Raw genomic sequence first — 12250 nt, 5'->3', positions numbered from 1 at the left:
TTAGAAGGTCTCTTACTCTCTAATTAGATAGCAAAAGGGTGCTCCTCCGGGTATGCACAGGGTCGGGGGCTGCCCAGGAGAGCAATCATGAACTACTTAACCCGGCATAAAATGTGACAACCTCTTAATTTTCAAAATAAGCAGAGGTAAACGAGCTGGATGCAAATGGTAATTTTCTAGGGGTGACTTTTTCTCTTGCATTTTCTAAGTTTACTGTAGTAAGAAGTTTGGGTTTCTTGGTTCAATAATCCCCTTTCTCCACCACAATCCTTCCACTCCAGAAGAGTCTGGGTCCAGGGGGAAAGCAAACTTGGGCGGAGAGGGGTAGGTACTAACACAGGGGATTGTGGAGGGGGTAAGAAGTGATGGGTCAGGATACACTTTAAGCTTGAGTTTACAGAAGGGATGGGAAGCAAAGGCTGCAGAAACACTGAGGAGGTGCAGGATCTGATATTCTCCCAAGGCCTCTCACAGAAGGAGCCTCTCACTCCTCTGGGCCCCTCAAGTCTGCACTGGAACCTCCTGAAAAATAGCAGGGGCCACCTTCCCCTTAGCATCCCCCAGGTGTCAGCTCCCAGGTACAGGGGCAGACCAAGATAAACGTGGTACAAGGCAGGCTCTCTTTCTGTAGCTTCCTGGGATGAGCCATTTCAGAGACCACTTTTCACGACCCTCCACACGAAATGTTCCTTACTTGTACACAATCAAGAAAGTCGGCTCTTTCAGATCAATTTATTTACAGAACAGAAACAGACCCTCAGACATAGAAAACAATCTTATGGTTACCAAAGGGGAAGAAGGGCAGGGGTAGGGATAAATCGGGAGTCTGGGATTAACAGACTTTACTATATATGAAATAGACAAACAAGAAGGACCTATAATATAGAACAAGGAAATACATTCAATATCTTGAAATAACTAAGGAATCTGAAAAAAAAGATAGATCTATACATATATCTGGGTTTCCCTCGTGGCTCAGATAGTAAAGAAACCACCCGCAATGCGGGAGACCTGGGTTTGATCCCTGGGTGGGGAAGATTCCCTTAAGGAGGGCGTGGCAACCCACTACAGTATTCTTGCCTGGAGAATTGCTATGGACAGAGGTGCCTGGCAGGCTACAGTCCTTGGAGTTGCAAAGAGTCGCACACAACTGAGCAACTGAGCACATATAAATATCTATATACACAGACATATATATGTAACTGAATCATTTTGCCATATAACTGAAACTAACACAACAACATTGTAAATCAATTATGTTTCAATTAAAATTTTTTAAGTAATAAAAAAATTTGCCTCATTTTCCTCTCACAGTAATAAGAGGCTTAGCTGAGGCGGTACCCAAGCTTCAGGGCTTAAAACTATCTTTCAGTTTTATCTCCCATCTCCACCAGAGTCTTGCACACACAACAGTTTTCAAAAATTGCAGGGTGAACTCTCAGCCAGGTCCCATCAGCAGTAAGTGGCCATAGACTAAGGGATGGGGCAAAACGGCCAGACACAAAACTCCTCCCAGTTTTCAGAAAAGAAACTGATGAACGTATCTGATGGAAGAGGAAAGAGGGGTGCTCGGAAAATGTTTAAAGGCCTCAAAACTTAACCAGATGAGCCATTCCACTGTCAGCTGAGCCAAAAGAAACGGAATAGATGAGCATGCAGCTGTCTACAAACCAGGCAAGTTTTTGTTTTAATCACCTGGGATAAAGCGACTGGATAGTGAAATGACTGTATTGTTCTGTTGAACTATGTATGAAAATTCACAGATCACCTTATAAATGAGCCAGAATCTTCTTTGCAGCAAAACGTGGCTGAGGACCACGTGCTCTATGCAGATTCTATGCTTTTCTTATGTTTATGATTATTTTGGCCACACTGCTTGGTGTGCAGGATCTTAGATGGAATCCAGGCACCCTGCAGTGGAAACGCTGAGTCTTAACCACTGGGCCACTAGGGAAGTCCCTCCCCACCTTTCTTGACTACGAATTTGGGCCATATTGGGTCCTCATTTTTGCGTAGTATGGGAGGCACTGGAGTGCGGGTCCCAAGTGGTTCTTGGCAATGAGAAAGATCAGCCAGAGAGCGTGGGAAAGAGAAAGGCTCTGTGCCTCAGCCCATCAAGTTGGACTCCCTAAGTCTGGGTGGGGCCTGGAATGTATGTTCTCAAAAAGGAGTGTCTGGGTGGCTCTAAAGCTCTGAGTGGAAATAGCCTTGGACTCAAGCTCAGCCTGTGGTTGACCAGTGTGGACAATTCCCTGAGCCATAACAAACCCCTTTTCTCAATGTAGGGCAAGAGCACTACAAGAACTCTACCTTTGTTCTTATAATTGTAAAATGTTCTGCGCCTCTAAGCTACCCTTCAACACTGAAAACATGCCTTCCAAAAGCACTTTCCCCAGAAAACACCTGCAGTTCCTGCTGCTGCTAAGTCACTTCAGTCGTGTCTGACTCTGTGTGACCCCATAGACAGCAGCCCACCAGGCTCCCCCGTCCCTGGGATTCTCCAGGAAGGAACACTGGAGTGGGCTGCCATTTCCTTCTCCAATGCATGAAAATGAAGAGTGAAAGGGAAGCTGCTCAGTCGTGTCCGACCCTCAGCGACCCCATGGACTGCAGCCTACCAGGCTCCTCCGTCCATGGGATTTTCCAGGCAAGAGTCTTACCATTCCAATAAATGAAGGGCATGTGGCTACAGAAGCTCAGATCTGTCACCACCCAGCTCCTTGAGTCAAAATCCCCCACAACTTGTTACATGTGTAATGTATCATTCTTTGGGGTTACTCATTATTCCTACAGAGCCAAACAAAGCAAACAAGGAGTTACCAGGTTCAATAAGTCTAAAAAGTGGCATAAATGTTTCTAATCAATATTTTTTTTTTTTGCCCTGTTGAGAAAAGTTGTCATGTCAACTTCTAGTTGGAAGGAGATTTTTGCCTCCCATACTGTCTTCAGATTCTTACCTTGAAATCAAAACCCCTAAAACCTCTTATTCAATTTATGATTAATCTATCTAAAATTTTTGTCCAGTTTCCTGTGCCCTGTGACTTTAATTCTGTGCTAAATAAACAACAATCAACAGAGCCAGATGACTAAAATTGTTATTGGTAATCTCATTAATGTGCTAAAACTGCTATCATAAAAATAAATAAAATTACTACCACAGATCTCATTAACTATACACTCAGGAGATGAGCTAACAGACTCCGACTCAAGGACCAGCCAGCCAGAGAAGCATAAACCAAAGACATGGCAACTGCCAAAGCTACAATTAAGAAATGAAATGTCACAGAAACGTCACAAGATAACTAATTCCAGCCTTTCAGTTCTTCCCCTTAAAAAAAACAAACAAACAAACAAAAGGCTAACTCAGAGACCAAGCTGGAGTGGATCTGAGGCTTGTCCTGGACTCGCCTGCTTGGTAACCTACAACAAACCTTGTACTTGCCTACATCACAACCCCATGTCCAGTAGATTGGCTTTGCTGCACATTCGGCCAGCATTTCCAGTTAGGTTTGGTAACAACCCCTTAAGGTGAGCTCATTGCTTAAAACCTAACGACAGGAAGAGATTAAACTTCAACTTTCAGAGAGACAGGGTAAGCTAAACAAAAGGGTCCTTGGAGTCTCAGGCCACCTCAATAAGTGCTTTGCTGCTGCTGCTAAGTTGCTTCAGTCGTGTCCGACTCTGTGCGACCCCAAAGACGGCAGCCCACTAGGCTCCCCCGTCCCTGGGATTCTCCAGGCAAGAATACTGGAGTGGGTTGCCATTTCCTTCTCCAATGCATGAAAGTGAAAAGTGAAAGTGAAGTCGTTCAGCCGTGGCGGACTCCTAGGGACCCCATGGACTGCAGCCTACCAGGCTCCTCCGTCCATGGGATTTTCCAGGCAAGGGTACTGGAGCCGGGTGCCATTGCCTTCTCCGAAAAGTGCTTTGGAAACAGGCATATCCATTCTCAAAATGAAGGACAGAAGCAAAACAGAAGAGGATGTCTATGGATGGAGGCGAATAGCTTGCTGACTGGCATCCTGGACCCCAGGAACGTCCGGAGCGCTTTGCTCTACACCGTCTGGGTCCCCAGCTAACAGACTTCTCCAGACAGAAGACTAAAGACTTCCCCTTTCTCCCACCGAAGGGTGAAGAGGAGCGGCTAGGAAGTGTGTGAGGGATCGGGGCGGGGCGGGGGGAGGTGGATGGAGGGGGACCCGAACATCTCCTTTGGCAACAAGTTGCGCTGGGGATGCCGTGCCACGGTGCAGCGACGCCTGAAACCAGACGGCCCCGACTTCGACCGCCTCCAGTGAGTCAACGGGTGCACCAGGCCGCAGTCCTCCCAGGCGCCGGAGGCTGCGGTGATGAGCGTGGACTTCAACGGCAGTCACAGTTCACCGCGCCCAGACAGCGTCCGGAAGGCGGAGCCGCTGCGCTGTTGGGCGCTGACCGCCGGGCCCTGGCTGCGGCCCCCTACTCCCCCAATCCTAGCCCCGCAACGGTCCAGCCCCCGACTCAGGATCCGACCGGCTGAAGGGCGGAGCAGAAGGTGGAGCAGGCGCCCCCCCTCCTCGGGGGCTCCCACCCTCGCCGCACCGCCCCTTTCCTGCCCAGGCCGCGCCCCGCGCGGTTGCATCAGAGCCGGCGGCCGGAGGCGCACGTGGAGCGCGGCACGCGGTCTGGGCTGCGCAGTACCCGCTGGGGAGGTCCATGCCCTCCGGATCCCCCGCCCCCGGACCTTGGCCGGCCCGGGGAATCGTTCTCGCGCTGGCCCAGCCCATTCTCTGGATGCCCGCGCTACCCGCCAACCGCTCCGCCCCCCAAACCCCGACCAGCCGCCATCACCCCGAAAAGTTGGCACCAAACACTACAGCCCATGCTCAGCGAACCTCCACGGAGGTTCCCGGGGGTCGGCCGAGATTCGAGCGCTGCAGCCGCCCCGCCTCCTGGATTCCTCCTAACCTCCCCCAACCCCCCGCCACTGCCAGGAACCTGGGCGACGGCGAGCGCCGGACACTCACCGGACGATCGAGTCCCGAGCTGGGGGCGCCGGGCTGCCCGGGCCCCGGCTGCTCCCGGCCTGGGTATCCCGCAGCCGCTGTTGCCCGAGGAGACCCTCCCCGCCGCCACATCCGCTGCCCCTGCCGCTGCTGGCGCGACAAAGAGATGGGAGGCGGCGCGGCGAGCCGGGGTGCTGCGGGCGCGCGAGCCGGCGCAGGACGAACGGCAGGCGCGCGCTCATGGAGAGGCGCGAGCAGTGGCGGCGGCGAGAATCGGAGGCCGCGCGGGTCCTCCCGCGACGCGGAGATGCGGATGCAGATCTCGGAGAGGCAGCGGCTCACGTCTCTGCCGGGGGTGGCTGGGCGGGGCGGTAGCGGGCCAGAGGCTGGAAGTACCTGGCTTGCCTTCCTGGGCGAACGGGAGCCCCTAGGGGGCACTGCGCTCGGTGGCCGTGACGTGGGGAAGGCGGAGGCCGGCGGGGCGCGAGGCTGCTGTTCGACTTGCCTGGCTTTCTGGCACTTTCTAGTCGTAGGCGAAATTTGATTAGGGATGAAAATCAGAGGAGGGTGGGGCGTGAGGATGGGCGTCCCTCCCTGCCTGGAGACCGTACGTTCTTCCTCCGCCTAGGATGCAGATAAGATCCTGCCCGCGGGTGGCAGTTTGCTTCGTAGGAGGGCAGTTGGTTTAGATGCTGATTGTATTTATCAGGCTGGAGACCAGTGAAGGGTGTGTGGGCCTTGGAGTTCACAACGTGACTTTGCAGCCTTAGGCAGGTGACAACCTCTGAGAAGCTTAACTGCCTCAAAATGAGACTGTGTTTAAAATCTTATAAATACCAGGTAAAAGAGGAATAAAGGGACAAGTTATGAACCCTGGTTTTTCCAGCAGCTAAAGTCTGTAGGAGATGCTGGAGAGACACTGCATTTAGTCCTAAAAAAAGGTTAATGTGTTTTGCCCTGATTTTCAACCTGGAGAAAGTTGGGATCCAGAAAGATCAGTTTGGTTTGCAGGCCTTCAGTGATCATGTCTTAATCTTATACTGCTATCTATATTTTCTTTATTGCAAGGCTGACTGCCACGTTTGACATGTGAGGGGTATAGCAATAGCTTTTTGTTTGTTTAGTCGCTAGTGTCAACTCTGCAACCCTAGGGCTGTAGCACACCAGGCTCCTCTGTCCATGGGATTTTCCACCTAGTATACTGGAGTGGGTTGCCATTTCCTTCTCCAGGGCATCTTCTGGAACCAGGGATCAAACCCACATTGACAGACAGATTGTTTATCACTGAGCTACCTGGGGAGCCCACAGCAATAGCTAACATTTCACAAACCTGTGAGGTGGGTATTACCACCTTTTTACACAAGCGGAAACAAAATCATAGAAGTTGTGTCTTGTACAAGTATTACCAAACTAAACCTGGGTCCACTCGCAGGGGCGCATTAAAGCCAACCTGTTGAGATCAGGTTGTGATGAGGGAAAAGTGCAAGGGTTTATGCAGGTGCCAAACAAGGAGAACTGGCAGCTATTGGTGCAAAAGATTCAAATTCCCCAGTAGTTTTCAGGGAAAGGTTTTTAAAGACAGGGTGAGGATGAGGGTTTCAAATGCATGATCAGCTCGTGGACATTCGTCTGATCGATTGGTGGTGAGGTAATTCTGAGTCAATATCATCAACCCACTGGTTCAACTGGTCCGGGGTCTATGTTCTTGTGGGCAACATACAATTAACTGCTTTGATCTAGTGGGGGTTTCACTCTCCGTAGAACAGCTCAAAGGGTATGTCTCAATATTATCTATAGCCCTTGAGGAGGAACAAAATGTCCTTGACTTTGTCTAAGGACTAAACTATTAATAATTATTTTGGTCTTACTTGGCTGTTTTGCTTTGTTTCTGCACTTTCTTACTTCTCTGATTAAGTTTATTCTTTGGAACTTGGGGAAAGTCTGGGTGGCTAAAGTTTTTCTACAAACAAGAGGCAGGTGGAGGGCATGGGGGTGGTGGGGGGTGGTCTCTTCCTATGGTCTGTTCAGGAATGCACCATAGCGTCCTGCTTCGTTACGCAAACATACAAACATTGGAAAGGAGACCTGAATGGCCTGTTCAGCAACTGTCCTGATAATCTTGGGCAAGTCTTAAAACCCTCAGAGGCTTATGTGTCTCATTATAAATAGCGGACCAATCATTTAATGGAAATAGCAGTGAAAGAACCTATGGTGGTTTTTTTAAACCAGCTGCCCCAAAACACCACTTAAAGATTCACACAAAGTTAGCCTGGAAAAGGATCTGGAAAATTATCCTGTCCTTTATTTTATTGATGAGGCGACTGTGACCCAAAAGAACCAAAGAATGACCCAAGGTCAAACAACCTATCAGGACACTGCAAACCAGAACAAGTCCTCCAGATACTGACAATACCACTAGACAATGCTGTTGCTATAGCTGAAGAAACACAATCAAAGTCACCACGTCATAACTCACATTGTCCATAGAAACACAGGCTGCCCTGGTGGCTCAGATGGTAAAACGTGAAAGCGAAAATCACTCAGTTGTGTCTAACTCTTTGCGACCCCATGCACCATATAGTCCGTGGACTTCTCCAGGCTGGAATACTGGAGTGGGTAGCTGTTCCCTTCTTCAGGGGATCTTCCCCACCTAGGGATTGAACCCAGGTCTCCAACGTTGCAGGCATATTCTTTACCAGGAGGTAAAAAATCCGCTTGCAGTGCAGGAGATGTGGGTTTGATCCTTGGGTGGGAAAGATCCCCTGGAGAAGGAAATGGCAACGCACTCCAGTATTCTTGCCTGGAGAATCCCACGGGCAGAGGAGCCTGGTGGGCTACAGTCCATGGGATCACAGACTTGTACATGACCGAGCGACTTAACACTTTCATTTAATGGACATTCACTGGACGCTGCTGAACATGGGTCACTGGCCAGAAAACGAAAATCACCCAGTTCACAGGGAATTTATGGGAATTCTCTGTACCTGAAACTGTCCTTAAAAAGAAAAAAGCTTTTTTTTGAAACTTATCTAATCTACCCTCAGGAGTTTCCAACAGTAACTCCACAACTGTGGTGACAGTTTACCAGGCCATCTGATGAGCGCTGACTACAGTGATATTGACAAAGACTGTGAACTGTCTTTGTCTTCGTGAGACCACATATTGTACAATCTTGTTTATAGGAAATGTCCAGGATAGACAAATCTATAGAGACATAAAATGCCAGGGTTTGCTTACGGCTGAGGGCAGGGGAAATGGAGGAACTGGAGGTGAGAGCTGATGGGGACAGGGTTGTTTTCTGAGAAAATGAAAGTGAAATGCGTCGCTGTTTCTGGAGGAGAATCAAGAGAAAACACGAGAGGATCTGAAGCTGGAAATGAACGTGTTTTTCCAATATATGTACTATTATTTATAATGTATATATAGAAAAACCTAAAGGAAAAAATAAAATCACCCACAATACTGTCGCCAAGTCATAACTGTTAATTTTAATCTCTTAATTTTATTTGAAATTGTTTTATAAAATTGCAACCATAGACCTCTTCTTCACTTGGTGTATTTGTTTTCATGAAATTGGGAAAGGATAATATTCGAAATCATGACCTCTAATGGTTATATATTATAACCTATTTTGTGGATAGACCATAATTTATTTTACCTTTTCCTCACATTGTTTGTATTGTTTCCAGTTCTGATGTGAGAAATAACATTCTTTAATTTGCTGTTCCATAGCTGTGCGTTGAAGGCTTTCTATGTGTCAGGGGAGGGGTGGGAAGGTGAATTGGGGTCACACCTGTGATGGCAATATTTACCCATCTTCCTTTGCAGATGCAGTTCTCAGAAAATTTATAGCTGCTGAAAATGTTAAGTGGAAAAGAAACAGCACAGGGAAGTGGAGGATAAACAGCATAGCCACATCTTCAAAGAAAAAGGCAACCCTCCTGATCATATTGAATTGCAGTTTTTGAACTGCATGGTTCGGCATGGCACAGCAGGTCCCAAAGACGACTTCCCAGCACTTAATGAAATTTCTATATGGAAGAAAAATTTGAATAGAGAAGAACAAGTTAAAACCAGTACGCCTAAGCTAAACTGATTGGGAACGGTGAGCCAAAAAACTTAACTTGTTACTGTAATCCCTAATACAGAAACGACTCTGGCCATATATTGTGCTACAAAGCCGCCTTGAGGAAGGCACTTTGGAGAATGTTTTCAGTCATCACCAAAACCATATGATGATCCATACCTTTAAAGTGATACTTTCTATCTTTAAATTAGATCTCACGTTAAAGTATAATAATAAAGTTTACCTAGAGGCGGAGGAGCCTGGTGGGCTGCCGTCTATGGGGTTGCACAGAGTCGGACACGACTGACGCGACTTAGCGGCAGCAGAGGCCTTATAGGCTTTTTTTTTTTTTTAAACTGTATTAAAGTTATACTTTCTAATCTTAAAAAATTTTAAGTGTTTGACACTGTACTCAGGTCTGTCTCATAAAATGATTAACTGTGATCTTAGATATAATTTTTAAAAATCACTTTAAGGTCTAGAACAACAAATGCCAGGGCTGATCAAGCCAGTTAATGTATTTTACTCAACCTCTTCAAATCCTCATTGGGGTGACCATGGAGGCCTCTGTCCTCTGCTCACCTTTAACTCTTCTCCAGCCCCACCCTGAAGTCAACAGGAAGGCCTGAGTGTAAGGTGCTTACCTTTCAGATGAGAGCTATTTGGGTTCTTATATACTCAATTTGGCTTCCTAGGAGGCTCAGAGGTAGAGAATCCACCTGCCAATGCAGGAGATGCAAGCTCAATCACTGAGGCAGGAAGATCCCCTGGAGAAGGAAATGGCAATCCACTCCAGTATTGTTGCCTACAAAATTCCATGGGCAGAGGAGCTTGACAGGCTACAGTCCATGGGGTCCCAAAGAGTGGGACATGACTGAGCAGCTGAGAATGCTTGCATGCATAAAAACTGACCACCCCGATTGCCTGGGGCCTCTCTTGCCTTCTGAGATGGCCCACACCCAGAGTGTTTCCTCCCTGAATAAACTTTCTTTCACTTTACTATGGGTTGATTTTGAATTCTTTTCTGCACAAAGCCAAGAACTCCCTTTTGGCGGCTGTCCCAGAGACTCAGACATGATTTGGGATGTGACCATCCTTTTTCTCACCCCACTCTCTTTCCTGTAACACTTTGTAATTACATTTGCACATAGATCAAACAAACTTTATTTCCAATAGGGAATATATATGTATGGTTAATATAATATTTATGTCTCCCTCCAGGGCAGAAGACAGATAATGTTTGCTGTCCACAGAGTTAATATAACGCCTCCCTCCAGGCGTTTGACCCCTCCAGGGTCAAAGATTGGGCAAGTTGGCCAGTAAGTCTTTAAGATAAAGGATTCCTAAATCCAGTATTCCTAGAGTGAATGTTCCTATACCAGCCTCTATCCTAGAGTGAAGGAATCAACACTTAATAAGATAGACACAAGCTCAGGTGTCAGTTTACTGTGCGTCAGATCAGATCAGTCCCTCAGTCGTGTCCGACTCTTTGCGACCCCATGAATCACAGCACGCCAGGCTTCCCAGTACATCACCAACTCCCGGAGTTCACTCAGACTCACATCCATTGAGTCAGTCATGCCATCCAGCCATCTCATCCTCTGTCGTCCCCTTCTCCTCCTGCCCCCAATCCCTCCCAGCATCATAGTCTTTTCCAATGAGTCAACTCTTCGCATAAGGTGGCCAAAGTACTGGAGTTTCAGCTTTAGCATCATTCCCTCCAAAGAAATCCCAGGGCTGATCTCCTTCAGAATGGACTGGTTGGATCTCCTTGCAGTCCAAGGGACTCTCAAGAGTCTTGTCCAACACCACAGTTCAAAAGCATCAATTCTTCGGTGCTCAGCCTTCTTCACAGTCCAACTCTCACATCCATACATGATCACAGGAAAAACCATAGCCTTGACTAGACGAACCTTTGTTGGCAAAGTAATGTCTCTGCTTTTGAATATGCTATCTAGGTTGGTCATAACTTTCCTTCCAAGGAGTAAGCGTCTTTTAATTTCATGGCTTGCAGTCACCATCTGCAGTGATTTTGGAGCCCAGAAAAATAAAGTCTGACACTGTTTCCACTGTTTTCCCCATCTATTTCCCATGAAGTGATGGGACCAGATGCCATGATCTTCATTTTCTGAATGTTGAGCTTTAAGCCAACTTTTTCACTCTCCACTTTCACTTTCATCAAGAGGCTTTTGAGTTCCTCTTCACTTTCTGCCATGAGGGTGGTGTCATCTGCATATCTGAGGTTATTGATATTTCTCCCGGCAATCTTGATTCCAGCTTGTGTTTCTTCCAGTCCAGAGTTTCTCATGATGTACTCTGCATATAAGTTAAATAAGCAGGGTGACAATATACAGCCTTGACGTACTCCTTTTCCTATTTGGAACCAGTCTGTTGTTCCATGTCCAGTTCTAACTGTTGCTTCCTGACCTGCATACAAATTTCTCAAGAGGCAGATCAGGTGGTCTGTTATTCCCATCTCTTTCAGAATTTTCCACAGTTTGTTGTGATCCACGCAGTCAAAGTCTTTGACATAGTCAATAAAGCAGAAGTAGATGTTTTTCTGGAACTCTCTTGCTTTTTCCATGATCCACCAGATGTTGGCAATTTGATCTCTGGTTCCTCTGCCTTTTCTAAAACCAGCTTGAACATCTGGAAGTTCACGGTTCACATATTGCTGAAGCCTGGCTTGGAGAATTTTGAGCATTACTTTACTAGCATGTGAGATGAGTGCAATTGTGCGGTAGTTTGAGCATTCTTTGGCATTGCCTTTCTTTGGGATTGGAATGAAAACTGACCTTTTCCAGTCCTGTGGCCACTGATGAGTTTTCCAAATTTGCTGGCATATTGAGTGCAGCACTTTCACAGCATCATCTTTCAGGATTTGAAATGGCTCAACTGGAATTCCATCACCTCCACTAGCTTTGTTTGTAGTGATGCTTTCTAAGGCCCACTTGACTTCACATTCCGGATGTTTGGCTCTAGGTCAGTGATCACACCATCGTGATTATCTTGGTCGTGAAGATCTTTTTTGTACAGTTCTGTGTATTCTTGCCACCTCTTCTTAATATCTTCTGTTTCTGTTAGGTCCATACCATTTCTGTCCTTTATCGAGCCCATCTTTGCATGAAATGTTCCTTTGGTATCTCTGATTTTCTTGAAGAGATCCCTAATCTTTCCCATTCTGTTGTTTTCCTCTATT

General features: G+C 47.1%; 1 protein-coding gene across 1 annotated transcript in view; it reads right to left on the bottom strand.

Annotated features, from left to right (window-relative positions):
* MTHFD1L (methylenetetrahydrofolate dehydrogenase (NADP+ dependent) 1 like) overlaps window positions 1-5527 on the bottom strand; it is a 181569-nt gene extending 176042 nt beyond the window's left edge. The window contains exon 1 of the mRNA XM_070376862.1: window positions 5007-5527. Coding sequence (XP_070232963.1) covers window positions 5007-5227 — 221 coding nt within the window. The 5' untranslated portion in view covers window positions 5228-5527. The remainder of the gene's footprint in view (window positions 1-5006) is intronic.
* Window positions 5528-12250: the final 6723 nt, after the last annotated feature.

This window comes from Bos mutus, chromosome 9 (assembly GCF_027580195.1).
Source record: "Bos mutus isolate GX-2022 chromosome 9, NWIPB_WYAK_1.1, whole genome shotgun sequence".
Taxonomy (NCBI): domain Eukaryota; kingdom Metazoa; phylum Chordata; class Mammalia; order Artiodactyla; family Bovidae; genus Bos; species Bos mutus.
This window is presented reverse-complemented; position numbering and strand designations above follow the sequence as displayed.